We start from the raw sequence: 17,885 nt of genomic DNA on the forward strand, positions 1-17,885 counted from the left end.
CTGAGCCTCTCAGAGAGTTTGTCTGCTTCTGTTGCAGCTTCCTGATTGGATCAGCCAGGGCAGAGCAAGCACAAAAATGAGAAGCCTCCCCATACTGAAATGCCTCTTTCAAAAAGTAAAATGTGTTTTAATTTCTTTTATGAATTCTGCACAATTGTTCAGTGCAAGTTTTGAAATAATTGCACTATGTTATATATTAAAGTTTTCTAGAGCAATGGTCATCACAGTTTCAGGTAATCCTATCCTTTCACATCTGACCTGCAAAAATATTCATGTGTGATTTTGTTTATTTTTGACTCGCAGCTTGCTGACAGAGGCTGATGCTGGTCACAGTGAGTTTACCGATGAAGTGTTTCAAAATGAAATTAGGTTCCTGGGGGAGAATGGAAGCAAGCAGAAGAAACTTACACTGATGTGGTAAGATTTTTCATTTATGAAGCACATGCTCTTCCTTGCATGAAGAAAGAAAGAAAAAAGCTTACATAAAAATTTATATTACAATACTGATTTGTAATTACCAACAAAACGGAATGTATTTAGTGTATGTTGGTTATGTGCAAGAATGGATCTATGTAATTTTTTAAAGTTCACATACTACATCATCTTTGGATTATTCATAGCGTTGGTTACATAAAAACTATCATACTTTACAAAGAATGGAAGTTGGGGAAGATACTGGAATGTCAGTGGTGTGGGATATATATATATTTTTTTTAATCATCATGCAGCCTGTTTTTTTGCAATATGTGCTACTGAGTTAAATGAAGCATTTGAGAAGAATATATATTTGAAAAATAGCAAGTGTATTAATGCTGTTCCTAATATCTAAAATAAGAATGATCTTGAGCTTCATTATAACAAATTTACTGAAAAACAGCAAAAACGCATGGAAAAACCTTGGACAGTTTGTAAACCCAAGTCTTGCATAATTTGCTAAAAACTATGGTTCAGTGACAACTGTGTAAAATGGGTAATCTGAGGAAGTGCTGCAGGACATCCACTGCAGCCAGCAATAGACACATTTCTATGGAATCAGAATCCTTTGAGCAGTGGGTACTAAACAGCCCTGATTATGTAGGACATTCTAGCAGGAGGACCTTGCAAGACTGGAAGATTGGGTAACCAGATGGCAGATGAAATTTAACGTGGACAAGTGCAAGGTTTTTGCATATAGGGAAAAATAACCCATGCTGTAGTTACACGATGTTAGGTTCCATATTAGGAGTTACCACCCAGGCGTCATAGTGGATAATAAATTGAAATTGTCTGCTCAGTGTGCTGCAGCAGTCAAAAAAGCAAACAGAATGTTAGGAATTATTAGGAATAGAATGGTGAATAAAACGGGAAATGTCATAATGCCTCTGTATCGCTCCATTGGTGAGACCACACCTTGAGTACTGTGTACAGTCCTGGTCGCCGCATCTCAAAAAAGATATAATTGCGATGGAGAAGGTACAGAGAAGGGCAACCAAAATGATAAAGGGGATAGAACAGCTCCCCTTTGAGGAAAGGCTGAAGAGGTTAGGGCTGTTCAGCTTGGAGAAGAGACTGCTGAGTGGGGGATATGATAGTTGGTAATTTACTCTTTCAGGTAATAGAAGGACTAGGGGGCACTCCATGAAGTTAGCATATATGACATTAAAAACTAATTGGAGAAAATTCTTTTTTCACTCAATGCACAGTTAAGCTCTGGAATTTGTTGCCAGAGGATGAGGTTAGTGCAATTAGTGTAGCTGGGTTTAAATAAAGGTTTTAGATAAATTATTGGAGGAGAAAGTCCATTAACTGCTTTAATCAAGTTGACTTAGGGGCAGATTTTAAAAGGCGTGCCGAATAGCCTACTTTTGTTTGCGCTCCAGGCGCAAACAAAAAGTACGCTGGATTTTAGTAGATACGCGCGGAGCCGCGCGTATCTGCTAAAAAACCTGGATCGGCGCGCGCAAGGCTATGGATTTTGTATAGCCGGCGCGCGCCGAGCCGCGCAGCCTACCCCCGTTCCCTCCGAGGCCGCTCCGAAATCGGAGTGGCCTCGGAGGGAACTTTCCTTTGCCCTCCCCTCACCTTCCCCTCCCTTCCCCTACCTAACCCACCCGCCCGGCCCTGTCTAAACCCCCCCCCTTACCTTTGTCGGGGGATATACGCCTCCCGAGGGAGGCGTAATCCCCGCGCGCCAGCGGGCCTCCTGCGCGCTGGGCCCGCAACCTGGGGGCGGGTACGGAGGGCGTGGCCACGCCCCCCGGACCACCCCGGGCGTAGCCACGCCCCTGTACCCGCCCCCAAAACGCTGCCGACACGCCCCCGAAACGCCGCGACGACGGGCCCACCCCCGACACGCCCCCCTCGGAGAAACCCCAGGACTTACGCGAGTCCGGGGCTCTGCGCGCGCCGGGAGGCCTATGTAAAATAGGCTTCCCGGCGCCGCAGGGCCCTGCTCGCGTAAATCCGCCCGGTTTTTGGGCGGATTTACGCGAGCAGGGCTCTGACAATCCGCCCCTTAGGGAATAGCCTCTGCCTATTACTGGCATCAGTACTGTGGGATCTACTTAGTGTTTGGGTACTTGTAGCCTGATTTGGCCACTGTTGGAAACAGGATGCTGGGCTTGATGGACCCTTGGTCTGACCCAGTATGGCATGTTCTTATGTTCTTATGCTATTCCTTTCTGAAAGGAATGCTTTCTATACCTATTGTCCTGGAGGATTTTAGTCATCAGGCCTCCTTTTGAGTAGTAAATACGTAGTGATCACAGCTAATGAGAGGACCAAATAGGTCCCTAATGTTTAAAAAAAAAAATCTACTTTGGAAATTGATGGGTCGGCTCTTACTGTACTTTATTTCCAGAGATGAGGATCATCATCTATCCAAATATCCCATTTTAAGAGAATCCCTATGCATTTTTCCAGGGGCACCAGTATTTTACTTTACCCTCTCTAAAAACAGAATTATTGTAGTGTAACATAGGATTCCCCAAATATTGCTTTGTCCTGTGGTTGTGGGTGCAGGTTCATAGCATTGGCTGGCCCAGGTTGAGTGATTGCTGTCTGTGAAAGCATCTTCATACAGCTCTGGGCCAGGAAGAATTGGATAGAGAAGTGAAAGCAATCTCACTCTCTCTGTTCCACCTGTAAATTCTTTCTTCATCCTTTTATTCTCCTGCCATTCCTTTTATGTGTAAACCGGCATGATGTGCTGCACGAATGTCGGTAAATAAAAGTTAATAAATAAATAAATAAATAAATAAATGTCCAGAAGTGTCACAACTTTCCTGCCCTGTACTCATTTTATCAAAGATAACAAAGGTTCACAGGTATAAAGGAACTCATTATTCTCTGCATTAAGAAAATGATTCTGTTTAGGTATCAGGGTATGCATCGTATAAGTGGTGCTCAATCAAAGAAAAACTTTGCATATTGAATTATGGTACAGTACGGCTGATAGAACTTTATGTAGGAGAATTAAATAGCAAAATCATTGCCATCTTAGCTTGCACTATGTGTATTTTCACCCAGTATAATTAATATCACATCACAGAGTACTTGTTTTCCCTTTTTATTTATTTATTAAGAATGGAGAAAAAGCTTCCGCTCCAAATGAGATAGACTGTCCACCAGGCTGGATATGGGAAGATGATGCCTGGATCTATGATATAAACCGAGCTGTGGATGAGAAAGGTAATGTTTTCATTTATTGTGCCTGCCAAGTCATGATTATTCTGAACAAGGATAGGAAACGTTCAGAATTGTTTGAATAGTCTCATGAACATTACAGCTTTGACTTTTATGCATCTCCTATATGGAGGTATTTTGTATGGATGTAGTCTGTATGCAGTAAGGCCTATAGGTAGCATCTATCATATAGCCTCCTATCAAGATTCTAGTTTTTGCATCACTATTTTGTATGCAAGCTGCCAAGCATAAATGTTTTGATGCCGGCCATGTTGGGTGTGTCACGTTTGGAGAGGTGTCTTGAGCTGTGCTTAATATGCTGTAGTATATTCTTTCCTTGTATGGGCAGGAAAAGTAATTTGGTTTATTATGCCGATGTGCTCTGTCAGTTGTGTGGGGCTTACCAGAACCTGGCAACAGCATTTGTGCATTTGCCCCTCCTAGCAGGTCATTCAACTCCTGTTGGACCGCATGTGCATTCCTGCAGCTGGCCTGCATGGGGTAGGCTATGCTGCTATTGGCTGGCCACGGGGGGCATGTGGGCATTTGGGGGGTGTGGGCAAGAATATAAAAAGAGCCAGGTGGTGCCTTGACCCTCCTGCTTCTTCACTGCCCACCTCAGTTTCCACCCACCTTCCCTTGGCTTGGAGAGGGGGGAGGACTTATGATGGCAATGGGATCGGTCTAAGGGATACCAAGAGTTAAAAGTTTGCAATTGAATAGATTACCACTGGCTGTCTTATTATATTAATTTGTGCCAATTTGAATTTGTCCTAATTCTCATAGGGGTACTCAAGCCTGTGGGATGGAGGAGGTAGAATGTGGGAGGGCCTCAGTGGATGCAAAATGCAGATCTGACTGCTGTTGGGGTTGCTGAATGAAAACTTATCAGGCATGGCAGGAGTTGGACCCTGGTAAAGAGGTAGCCTGCTTACCTCCCGGTGTGGTCATGGCCTTTGTTACCCATGGCAGGCTGTGGGATTCAGGAGAATGCATGCTCTCAGACGGCTCTGCTTGGCGACTCTTCTCCTTTACATTGGGAGAAGGTGGTATGGAAGATAAGGGTATGGTTATAAAGGAAGGGCTCGGGCGCTTAGGTTAGATTATCTTGTTCAGTCATGTAGTAAAGCTGTGGTCTTGTATTTTATTCCACTTGATTAAATGTATCTTATTTTCTGACTTGGTATTGTATGTTTTCTCAGTATGGGGCTGAGGTTTAGGCTGGCTTGGTCATGGACGCCCATGCTAATGGATGTTTTAATTGGGGCACACAGTTGAAAGATGTGGCTGAATATTCATGGGGTTACAATATATTTCTTTCAGACACTATTGTCATCATTATCTGTTAAGGATATACCCTTAATTTGTCCTAATTTCATACTCCACAAAGACTTTCTCCTAGTTTGTTCTTATTTATTAATAAATATACAATCTAACGCGTGTTAGTATGCAAATGTCATATTTGCTATACAAGTGGGAGGAGTTTGGGCAGTAATGAGCAGTTCCTAATGTCAAATGCGATAGAGTAACATGCAGCCACGTGGGTTTTAACATCAGAAATAGCTAACCTTTTTTTGTGTGTTGTGCCCACGGTTTGCTGTGCATTACCTGGGAAAAGGTTTTTATCGCATATGCCGTTGAGGGGGAAAAGAGAGAGAGAGAGAGTCTCTGTAGAGAACAATGTCACTCCACTATTTATATTATCCAATATAATATGGAGGCATCTGTTAATCGTCTATTAATTTTTAATCAAAATCCTACAAAACTCACATTTAAATACATATAAGTACACGTGCAATAAATGTCTTACATTGTAATACTCAATACATCTTAATTCACCAGCATTGCATAATTCTTTTTACATATCCAACGATTTAAAAATACATCAATCACACCCCCATACAAATCACATTCAAAATATAAAACCATATTTTAACACCTAGAATATAATACAAATTAAATTCCCTGATACAAACTGAATTCCCAAATTAAATTCCTTAATACAACTAATTGCTCAAATATAGAACAAATTGGATTCCCTAATGCAAGATGGATTCACTAATTGAATTTCTTAATACACATTTCCCCGAATTTTTTAAGCCCGGCGCACACAAAATCTGGAAGATATGCGCTTGGCCGGGCCATTTGTGCGTCGAGTACATTTTAGAAACAGCCTGGCCACGCGCGTATCTCCTGGTTCACACAGAAGTGCTGGACCATTGAAAAGGGGCAGGCAAGGAGGGGGCCAGCCGGTACAGCGCCTTTAGACGCTGTGACGGGAAAGCGCGCACTGGCAGCTGGCCAGTGCGCAGAAGTACTTCTGCTCCAAAGAAGCAATAAGTAAAAAAAAAAAAAGTACGCTAGCTAGGTAGGGGTGGAGGAGGAGGAGGAGGAGAGGGGAAAAGGGAGGCAGAGTAGGAAGGGGTATAGGGAACTGAGAAAACCCTACTTGCATTGCCACACGTATTTTTGTAAAATGCCACTTGCGCACACCAATATTAAAATCAGCCACGCATATGTGCACGGGAATTGTATTTTATAACATGCGCGCGGTGATGCACACATGATATAAAATCAGCTTGTCCATGTGCTTGCACCAGGAACTGCATGTGGGTTTTAAAATCGACTCCATTGAATTCCCCACAATATGTCAGGATCCTCAATGTTTCACCATAATATGGCTTCTTCAGGGAATTTCTAAATGTATCAATTAATATCAAATGCAGACCCTTTCTGGTGAAACTATTCTTAAAGTTCTTCAATATTTACTCAGAAACATTATATCATCATCTGTTATGCTCTGTGTTATAATGTGACTACTTCAGGGAAATATGGAATCTTCAATTAATGTCCCTTGTATGTCCTTTTTATTAAACTTTGCTTGAAACACTCCAGTATTCGCTCACAACAATTCAGTGAATTAGGTTCAAAATCTTGATAGTCAGAAGTCAAACAATCTTCATAAATATTAAATTGTATATCTTATGGCAGTAATCATGTTTCAAATTGCCTTTGCGATGCGGGAGTAGTGTAATTAACCTAACCAAGCCCCCTTTTTTATTTGGGCGCTATTCCCGCTATATTTATAGCATTTTGATAAATCTAGGTCTAAGTAAGACAGTGCTATAATATATAATATGTTTTTATATATTTGAAAGGGCCTTTATTCTCTATTTTTTCAAAGGTTATTATAATGCAATCTTCCATTGGAATTTTTGTTCCATTCATTATTTTGATTATTACAGAAGTTAGGTTTCATTGAAGTGTTTTCTGTAACAATCATTTTTTCCTCCATATCACAAAGTGAAATTATGTAGTATAGGAGTTCTTAACACAGTCCTTGTGGGAATGCCTGGCCAGAATCTCCTTAATGAATATGCATGAAATATTTACATGTACTGCCTCCACTGCATGCAAATATGCTTATTGCTTGTGGCTATCCTGAAAAGCTGACTGGCCAGGCAGGCCCTGAGGACTGGGTTGAAAATACTGCTCTAGAAAAAACAAGCTGCCTTTTTATCTGGCGTGGCCTGCATCTAGGCTTGGTAGAATAAGGTTTTTATTCTTTAATAATTCTTTAATAATTGTTGGAAAATATTGAGTATTTACTGTTAAGCATTTATCTCTGTGTTTGTTTTTTAATTTTCTGGATTGCAAAAAATTGGTAGCATGGGGGGAAGACAATAACAACATAGTTAAACATTTTTATAAAATTGCATACCAAAATGTAAATCCATAAATCAACAACCTTTCCTGCCTTAAATTATTATTTTTTTTCAAATGTGTCTTTCTGCATAAATGTTCAATAATGTGATTTGTCTGTCGGTGACTACTGTTTTTCAGTCTTGTTAATGTGAAATCTCCTCCTTTCCCTTGTCTCTTCTTTCTTTGTAACAATTTTTAAATTCTGGATCAGGGTGTTCATTGTGGTATTTCTCCATCGATAAAGTTGTGACCCATTATTTAATGAAACAATGGCAAGAACAAAAAAACCCAAAAAACAAAACCCTAAAAAACTCCTATTGTTAGTGCAGCTTACCACTCCAGGTGACAAACGTAACTACATAAAAATATCCAGGTTACAGTACCACTCTTTACTGGAATAATATGCCCAGTGGTGACTCTGCCATGACGATGACATGGCACCTTTTTAAACTTGCTTCCCTTTCTCCGTGGTAGCTGGAGTGGGAGGTGGAAGCCGCTGCTGGCCCCCAAACTGTACCTCTCTTTTTTTTTTTTCTTCAAATTACCACTGGATAGACAACCTTTCTCGTTGCCAGGAGGTGGAAGTTTCTACCCAAACTAATTAACTTTAAGCTTTTAGCCATCATTTTTCTTATGTCCCTTATCTATAAATTTTGAACATTATTAATAGAAATATTTTTTGTCACTCTGCGTGTGTGAGGTAAAATTGACATTTATTGATGTTAAGCTTCGCAGGATTAAATTTTTTAAAACCATCTCTGTCTTCTTTGACGTATCAAAAACAAATTGGGAATAAGTTTCGTATATTTTCTGTTCCAGTAGAGAAAAATCGATTGGGAGTATTTGCAAAGATCCCCAATTGTAACTGAAATCTTGTTCATGTGGAAGGACATAACAAATTGTTTCTGTCCAAAACTTTTATCTGAAGTGAATGTGAGCCATTAACATTATGCACTATGTAACTAGATTAATGTGTCTCATATCTTGTATAATGAAAGCAAACCGTTGTTAAGATACAATAGCATTTTTAAAATTAAAAACTGTGTGGTTTTAGGCTGGGAATACGGCATTACTATTCCTCCTGACAATAAGCCAAAGTCTTGGGTAGCAGCAGAGAAGATGTATCATATACACAGACGCCGAAGGTTAGTGCGAAAACGAAGAAAAGATCCCACAAAATCTGCCGTACCTGCTAAGGTAAGTGCATTACTGGAAAGCTGTGATCAAGGGCTCTTTGACTAGAAACAGTTTTAAATCATGGCACAATAAAGTAAAAATGTAAACGCTTAAGCTTTTTTTTTGTTGTTTTTCCAATGGATGATTAAGTCTTGTAACTTGGAAGCAGCCCCAGAGTGTGATTTTCTTGGTGTTGACCTGAGGGTGGGCACGGTGTACGTGTGATGGTTTGGTGGCAGCTGACTTGCGGGATGCTTAGCAGAGAAAAATTTAGGGCCAGGCCTACATTTTGGCCAAAAGTAAGATAGTTGCAAGTTTTTTTGCATTTTTCTCAGTTTGCTTTGCTCATATTTTGCCCAGGAATCTAATTTCTTCAGGTTTCCAGAAGAAAATAAATGTCCACAGAAAAAATTGTGCAAGCAACATCTTGTGCAAAAAGTATTTTGGGACTTTTGCCCAAATAGCTAAAATTAAAAATCTGACCAAAAGTTTCACAGTGACTTTTGCCCAGGACTTTTCTTACATGAGTTCTTTTTTTTTTTTTTTTCCTGTGGAATGTTCCTCTTCTGATATCACAAGAATTTAAATCCTTGGTCAGAAGATGAACTGTTTCAGAATAATTTTTGTCCTAAATCTCAAACAAACTATCCCATCCACCCATATTAGACCAGGGGTAGGCAACTCTGGCCGCCGAGGACCCCTAACTGGATTTTCAGGAAATCCCTAATGAATATGCATGAGAGAGTTTGCATGCACATTAGCTCATCTAATGCATATTCGTTATCCTCTAAATCTGACTGGCTAGGAGCCTATGAGGACCAGATGTGCTCACCACTGCCTTAGGCTGCTCTATGAAAATGTTAGAGGCAAAGGAGGAAAATATTTCTAAATATTTGTTCATTAAAAATGAAATCTTAAAAACATGGCTATCACTTATACATTAATTTAGTTTAGTGTATTAATTTGTTAACCTCCTCTACAAAATGATTGAGGCATGGTACAATGTGGCCTTCATAAAAGGTGGCATATTAGCAATATTGCTTAACATAATGTTAGCCCAACAAAATATCAAAATTAAGTGGAAAAGAACTGATAAACCCTTATCGGCTCGTACCAAAAGTTTCTCGAAACAGGTATGGTTTTTAAAGCCATTTTAAAGATAGTTGTCAGCAGACGAAGGTGTTCTGGAAAAGAATTCAATGCAAGTGCTCCAGTGACCACAAAGGCACGACCGCAGGCTTCAGCTAAATGAGCTGACTTTGAAGAAGGGACTTTTAATAAGCATTTATTAACTGATCTCAACTTTCTAGGGGGGGTTTATAGAGGCGAAGAACAGAATTAATCTAAACTGGAGCAGAATTGTAGACTAGTTTATGAACCAATACTAAGGTCTTATGCTTTATACGCCAGCAAATACTAGGCCATCAGTGCAAGCTGGTAAGGATGGGGAGAGAGAGAGGTGTTCTCGGAAAGGGGCACTGATCAAAAGCTGAGCTGCACTGTTCTGGATTATCTGCAAAGCCCTTAATGAATGAGCAGAATAAGTGATACATTTGTGAGGAAAAACAACAGATTCAAGAATTTCACAGATATGAAATTCCTGATCAGGCCACATCAGACACGTGATCCTAAATGCCCAGAACACTTGGATAGAGATGTGAAAAGCACTCATACATGCACATATTCAAATGCATGCATGCACACCCACTCGTGCTCGGTCTCGCTCACACTCCTCACGCTTTCTCGCTCACTTTAACTTTAGTAAAGATCTGTTCTAAAATGCTTCTAGAAATAAGGATCAAGAAATAAGTTAGTCCAGTAAGAAGGCATCACCTGTAACTTAATAAGCATGTGACTGGTTTTCAATAGCAAAGAGAGTCACAGATTTATTAAGGGGCAATTTTGAAAATGACCACATGTACTTCTTTCCGGTTTTACACCAGTTCTCAGAGAAAGTACATACGTATTTCCACTTGCCCACGGGTATGAAGTAAACACATTAGTTTCAGTGGCTAGAATTTTACAGAAAGCGCACAGGCAAAGATTTAGAAATGCAATCTATGCATATTATCTTCCTTCTCTGACCTCAGGACACTCCCGGGAATGCCTCCTCTCTGTGCAGCAAAAGGTCTGGGGGTTATGGAGCAGTGCCCGGACTTTTGGCTGCATTGAGGGTGAGCAGATTTTAGGCAGCTGATTAATGCAGGCAAATCCGCTTTTTACCTCTGTAAATCCCTTCAAAAATGTTTCTTCTTATTCTCATAAAAAATTCTTGTTTGACATTTATTTCTACCTATTCAAGTGAAGTACAATGACCACCACAATTTTGATGCATAAATCTCTTTATTTCCTCTTTTTTTTTTTTTCTTAACATTTATTGTTATCAAACAGCACTTTTGCAAGAAATAGTTAATAAGTTTTTATTTTAACTGAACCTTTTTCTAGTGCCATGGTTTCTATTTCTACTGGTTTCTCTGTATTCTGCTGTAGGGACCATTAGCCCACCAGGATCAAGAAGGATGGGAATATGCCTCTTTAATTGGGTGGAAATTTCACGTGAAAGAACGCAAATCTGATACATTCCGACGGAGGAGGTGGAGAAGAAAAATGGCTCCTTCAGACCGTCTTGGTGCATGTGCTATCTTTCGACTTGAAGGTGCTCTTGTAAGTAGTGGCAAATATGGTAGAGAAGTTGTGATATAGCCAGATAGCTATATCAGTTGTACAACAAAATTAGCAAGTGTAAGATTACGCAAATAAGTTGCCAAATGTATATGCATAAGTCTCTTATAAAATAGCAACTTGCATGCGTACTTCGTGGTCCTGACCCAGAATGCTGCTAGTTACCCCTTTTGGGGCATGTAGATATGCACTTGAGACTAAAAATATGCACATAGTTTTGATGTTTATAAAATAGCATGTACGTGAGTACAAGCTACTTACATGTATGGCAAGCTGTAGGGGTTTGGGATTCTAATCGCTTTTGCCAAATTTTAGAAAATATCAACCATTTTGATGAATGATACATTAAAATCGTCATTTAACCGAGAAGTTTTGATTTTATCGTATCTGGTATTTCTAAAACAGCCACCATAGTGTTAGAGGAAGTTTAATGAACTTGAAAGTAGGGGCATGATCCCATCAATACTAGAGCAATGCTGTTACTTTGCCAAATGCTTCTAGTGTATATTCTGCTGCTTATGAAAGGTGTTGTATTGACAGCTTTGCAAATTGAAATCCTATATTTTCCCACAGAACATATGTGGCTCCAGCAGTGGTAGTGCAAACTTTCCACATAGTATTACCAATGTGCTCCAGCCCTGCTCTGGAGCAACTATCTTTAGGGGCTGAGATGGTATAGGGACGTGCAAGCCCAATAATTTCACTTTGGTTTGGGGGTTTTTTGTTTTTTTTCATTTTTTCATTTTGAGAGGAGGGTTTGTTTTTATTTCGTTTATTTTTTTTTTTCAGTTCATTTCCCAAATAATTAAAAAAAAAAAAACAAAAAAAAAAAAACATTACAAATCCACAAAACAAAAAATTGATCCACACTAGACCTCCTGAGGCCTTCTATTCCCCGCCTGTCTCTCAGCAGGGGGCCTGAGCCAAACCAGGGCCTGCTCAGGCTCCTTCAATTCCCCTCCCACCCAGTAAATCCACTCAGGGCCTGGGCCTACATAGCTGGGCAGAGCTGAGCACAGCTGTGGCCTACCTGGACCTCTCGGATAGCCCCTGAAGATTGTGCTGGAGCTGGGACCTCCCCAGCCTCCACTTACCCCTTCCACTGGGAGTATCACCAACAAAGGGGAAGGAGCAATTCCTGTTCACTTCTGCCGCCACTGAACGGTTAAAAAAAAAAAAAAAATGGTGCTGACTGCCTGGAGGCTGGCACTGACGTGACAGCACAGTTGTGACCAATACCATTATGCTGTATGTCCATACCCAGGTCCAGCTGCACCTGAGACTGGTACCAAAGTAACGTCATTTTGGTGCTGTCTTCCAGGCAACTGGTATCATTTTTAAAAGAACTCGATGTGAGAGAGAGCAAACTGGCATTGCTCCTGTCCATTCCTTGCACAGGAGCATTTCCTGACGAATCCATAGAATATATTCTTTTATGTTTTAAATTATGATCTTCCATATTAATCTTAAGATTGTGAAGTCTGTTTTTTTTGGGGGGGGTTCCTTTTTTTCCCACAGTTTAATATATTATACTGCAATGACATTTTTGTAACTTTACACTCTTCCCCCCCCCACCCCCCCAAAAAAATGGAAAGGATAAATGGAGGCAGGGGAAGTCCCTAGCCCTGGCATATACTTCGGGTCTATTTGAGGGACTTGGAGGGGACCAGCTGGGCTTGGCTCACCCAGCCGTGTAGGCCTCTGCTAAGAACCTGGATTTGCAGGACAGGAGGTGGGTCAGAGAGACCTGTGAAGGCCCCAGTTGGGTTCAGCTTGGACACTGATTTATTTGTTGGCAGTGGGAAACCTCAGGGAGGCCATTTATTGTGGACAAGAAAACAAAAATACCCGACAGTTTTGGGGTATTTTTTTGAGAGTCTATTTTCAGCTCGTTCCATTCGGAATGAACCAAAAATAGCCGCATTCATGTTGTTTTCATATTCGTTTATAACAAATGCACATCCCTATTGCCTTTTTTGTTGAAATAGCCAGCATGGGTACCAGTTGCTTTGAAATTGTAAAGGGGAGCAGTACTGAACATGAACTTTATGGCCATGGAACCTATTGTGCTTACTGGTGGTTATATTTCTGAAGATACATTGTAAAATGAATGAGTAATTAATGGTAACATTGTTGGAGCTGAATAAGGTTTCCACAGATAAGCAAAAGAAGTAGTGACCAGACTATGAACATACCTTTTTACAAAAGACAGTCATTAGATAAACATTCCATATATCTTTGTATCAAAATCTAAAAACCCATATATCTTACTTGTACAAATCAATGCATTTATTTTCAATTTTTTATTTATGCGTATTTTTCAATATATAAGATTTACATCTTAACAGAAAAAAAGAGGCTGGCAGAGGAGGAGTTCGAATTTAAGGTGGCTGTTGTAAAGGATAGGGAAATTCTGTCTAGAAGAATAGAGTCTCTTGAAAATAAAGCCAAACGATTCAACTTAAGATTTCTAAATTTCCCCAGAATAGTTGGGGAAACACCTCTAATTACTGTTAAAAAAAATAAAAAATTTCTGATGGATACGCTTGGCTTTACTTTAGAAGACTCACCAGTTGTGAATTATTGTTATTTCTTACTAAAACCAAAGGATTTAAATTTAAATAACAGATCTGAAATGATGTTTCAGGGAGATCTTACAAATTTTTTAGAAGATTCTACTGCTCAAGTAATTGAATGGGGTACTTTATTAGTGACTTTTTCATGTTTAAATGACTTGAATTTAACAATGATGAAATATTTCAACAAATATCCCATTACATTTCATGAGAAAGTAGTTAAGATATTCCCCAATCTAGCAATAGCCACACAGGCAAGACAGAAAGGCTTTTTAGCATTCTGTCAAGAAGTAATTACATTGGGTTATACTTTCATGCTTCGCTTTCCATGTAAATGTTTAATTAAAAAACACAATGATTTATATTTTTTTTTTTATGCCCGACCAGCTAAAAATTTTGTAGAACAGAGGAAATTAGCTACCTCCTCCCCATCTGCCTAGAGATTGAATGAATAGGCTGTATGGGATCTATGCATGTTGTTATGGTTATATTACTAATTATTTCTCCCTTGTTTTTACTCTGCCACCATGTGGAATCTCTAATTTTGGATTGATATGGTAATGGTAATTTAAAGAATGAAGCTAAAGTGATATTATACATATTATATGAATGTATTATTACCACTTCATGTTTTTTTTTTCTGTTACAAACGACTGATTTGTTTGTATTATTGAAAATTATAAATAAAGAATTAAAAAAAAAAAAGAAGATACATGAGAATATCTTTGTGAAGAACAAAGAAGAAATAGAATACATTGAGGCAATACATATATTCTCTATATCTTTAAACTCTAGTCCTCAATAACGAAGGACCCATCTCTCAACCTAAACAAATATCTTAGAATAAAGAAAAAAGCTATAGTCTCAAATAACAGCCTTAGTTTAACGAGATATGACATTTGGGCTTACGACTAGAGATTAACAACAGGTTGTGTTTTTCCTACCAAAATCTGAGTTAGTTGGGGGTGGGGGGGATCATAAAAAATATGATTTATTTTGAAACTTAATCATGCATTTGCATGGGAATTTAAGGAAAAATGCTCCCCCCAACTTGCTGAACCTGTGTTTGCAGTAACAAAAATTGTCTCCGCTTTCTCTGGGTCTGTCTGGAGACGTTAAGAAAAACTTGAATTTTAAACTGTAGAATCTGTTCAGTTCTATGACGGAAATACAATTTTAATAACTAGTCTTTATCTGGTTCCAGTGTCAGAGTTACAACCAGCGTGGCTGGCACTGCCAGCTCCATATCAGATGTTTCAAGCAGAGTTGACACGTCGATACTTGATTCCTTCACTGGCACTAATGATATAGGGTCATCTCCTTGCTGGGCTTCATGGACCCTTTTAAACTGCGGCAAATAAAATATTTTAGATACCGGGGGAATCGCATTTTCGGGTATCTTTAACAGCTCCACCAGATACCTCTTAAACATCTCCCTTGGTGAAATGAAGGGCAGTCTCGGAAAGTTGATAAATCTGAGGTTCCTGTTTCTCACAACATTTTCCAGAGCTTCAATTCTTGTTGCTAAGTTAGCATTTTTTTTAGTTAAAGCCACTTGCATCTGTTGAGGGGAATTTGTCTGTACCCTTATAGATATTAATTGCTGCTCCAATTCAAAAGTTGTATTTGAAATGCAACGAGCTGGAGGGGAAAATGTCTGCGATATCAAAGTCAAAGATGTAACTTGCTGAGTAATTAAACCTCTTAATTCTACAATAGCGTCCCAGATAGTCTCCAGTGGAAAAAACAGATGGTTTCTGAACTATAGTTTGAGTTAACGAAGTTACAGTTTGTAATAACACAGTACCTTTGCTGTTACTCAATGATTCTGTCAGTCTGGCTCCCTGGTTGAAACCACATTCTGGCCCGAGATGGAAATTGAGCTCACAACTGCCGCTGCTGCCCTGACGATCCCTGCAGAAAACGCCCCAACTGCCGTTGGGGCAGTCAGTGTTTCCTCCGACTCACGGGCGCTTCTGGCAAATGCAGGGTTATCCAGTGAAATTCTCTCCATGGGGCTCAAAGGAGAAAGTGAGCCAGGGAGAGAGGGGAGCTCCAATTCCCCTCCCCCTCCCTCCAGCGGATGAGGCCCCGAAAGTGGGCTGCTGCGCAAAATGTGGGCATCCATTGGGCCCATCAAAGGAATTGTCGAAGGGGCCACAGGGAAATTCCCAGATCTGTGGCTTCCTTTTCCTACCCATTGAAAGAAAAAGTGAATAGCAGGAAATATATTTTGAGAAATCTGCCCGACAGAGCTTCCACGTTGCTGACTATGCGTCTGCCATCTTGGGTCCTAGTTCATCAATGCATTTTAATAGTGACCCACATACTTGTATTTAGTAGTGTCAGTTGCATTCCAAAGAAGCTATCCCTGATGCCCACCATGTTTTGCTCACTGTGAGCTTTCCTCATAGGGATATCCATAATTAGTCACAAGCTCAATAACCTTTATAGGCTATCATGTTTTATCCATGTAAATCTGAGGTGTTTTCTCATGCTAAAAATACACAGATCTCTTAATGAAGTTCCCTAATTCTTTTTCTTACACTGGATATTGTGCTGCATGCTTATTGCATGATTTTATCTGCCTGTGGAAATGGACTGACCTCAGCATTCGGAGTTTAACTCTCTGCGAAGAGAATGTATTACAAATAAGGAAAGACTGTGTTATCATATAAAAAGACACTGTAGCAAATCTAAACCTTTTTTACTTGTTTGGGATGCATATATTCAGTCATTGCCACACCGAGCACGTAGCCTTATTTTAAATGATTAGATTGGATCATTCCTATTGGGTGGTTGGAGGACTGCTGGGACATGCTAAGAAAATTGGGATGGGGAAGTGGTTGGGGAATACTGGAGGGGAAATTTTCAGGATATGTGCATACTTGTAGGTGGGATGCTGGGAAAGAATCAACCAGTGTACCTCCTGGTTTGTTTGTGTTTAATATGGTTCCTTATCGCACAGTTGTTTGTACCTGTTGGATGAAACTCCATAAACATATTTAAACATAAAATGATACTGTATGTATGTTTTATTTTTTGTTTCCAAACTGCATAAGTATGTTTAATCTCTTGTGTTTTTATTTTATATGGATTTAGGGAGCTGACATGAGTGCAGATGATGAAGACAAAAAAAGCTCAGAAAAATCCAAAGAGACTGCAACATCTATGTTTGGGGCTAACACACCAATTGTCTCCTGCAACTTTGACAGTAAGCAGTTTGTGTTGTATTTCAATATCTGTTTCTTGGCCTGCCATCAACAGTTCCTAGTGGGAAGGCACTTTAGCAAATAAAGCACCCACTTTGTAAAAGTATTAGAATAAAACAGGGTTTCTCGTGCAATGGAATCTTAATTACATATAACTGCAGGCCAAGATTCTTACTGTGCTGCCTGCAAGGTTCTGTTACCTCTTTTGGAAGAGTACATTGCATTTTGGGTTATGAATTCTTTAGAAAAGTAATTTTGAGGTTGAAATGATTTTTGTTATGTTTGTTTTTTAATGGTCTGACAAGTTTCTTCAAGCTCCCTTTGGACTCAGCTCAATCAGAAATGGCCACTATTGAGTAGAGATGTGAATCGTGTGATCGATCATCTTAACGATCGATTTCGGCTGAGAGGGGGAGGGAATCGGATCATCGCAGTTTGGGTTTTTTAAATATCGTGTAAATCGTGTAAATCGAAAACCGGCACACTAAAACATCCCTAAAACCCACCCCGACCCTTTAAAATAAATCCCCCACCCTCCCGAACCCCCCCAAAATGCCTTAAATTAGCTGGGGTCCAGTGGGGGGGAGGGGAAGGGGGAGGGCGGGAAAACCGGCACACTAAAACAACCCTAAAACCCACCCCGACCCTTTAAAATAAATCCCCCACCCTCCCGAACCCCGCCAAAATGCCTTAAATTACCTGGGGTCCAGAGGAAGGGTCCCGGTGTGATCTTTTACTCTCGGACCTCCGTGCGTTGTAGAAATGGTGCCGCGCTACCTTTGACCTGTCATATGACAGGTCAAAGGTAGCGCCGGCGCCATTTTGTTTTTTTGTCCCCCGACGTCAGGAGCGTAGGAGATCGCTCCCGGAC

At 40.0% G+C, this 17,885-nt stretch overlaps 1 protein-coding gene across 1 annotated transcript in view; it reads left to right on the forward strand.

Annotated features, from left to right (window-relative positions):
* MYOF (myoferlin) overlaps positions 1-17,885 on the forward strand; it is a 386,224-nt gene that overhangs the window by 242,119 nt on the left and 126,220 nt on the right. Inside the window, 6 exon segments of the mRNA XM_029609901.1 lie at positions 304-368; positions 371-417; positions 3,564-3,669; positions 8,423-8,565; positions 11,035-11,208; positions 16,905-17,016. Of these exon segments, the coding sequence (XP_029465761.1) occupies positions 304-368; positions 371-417; positions 3,564-3,669; positions 8,423-8,565; positions 11,035-11,208; positions 16,905-17,016 (647 nt within the window).

This window comes from Rhinatrema bivittatum, chromosome 7 (assembly GCF_901001135.1).
Source record: "Rhinatrema bivittatum chromosome 7, aRhiBiv1.1, whole genome shotgun sequence".
Lineage (NCBI taxonomy): Eukaryota > Metazoa > Chordata > Amphibia > Gymnophiona > Rhinatrematidae > Rhinatrema > Rhinatrema bivittatum.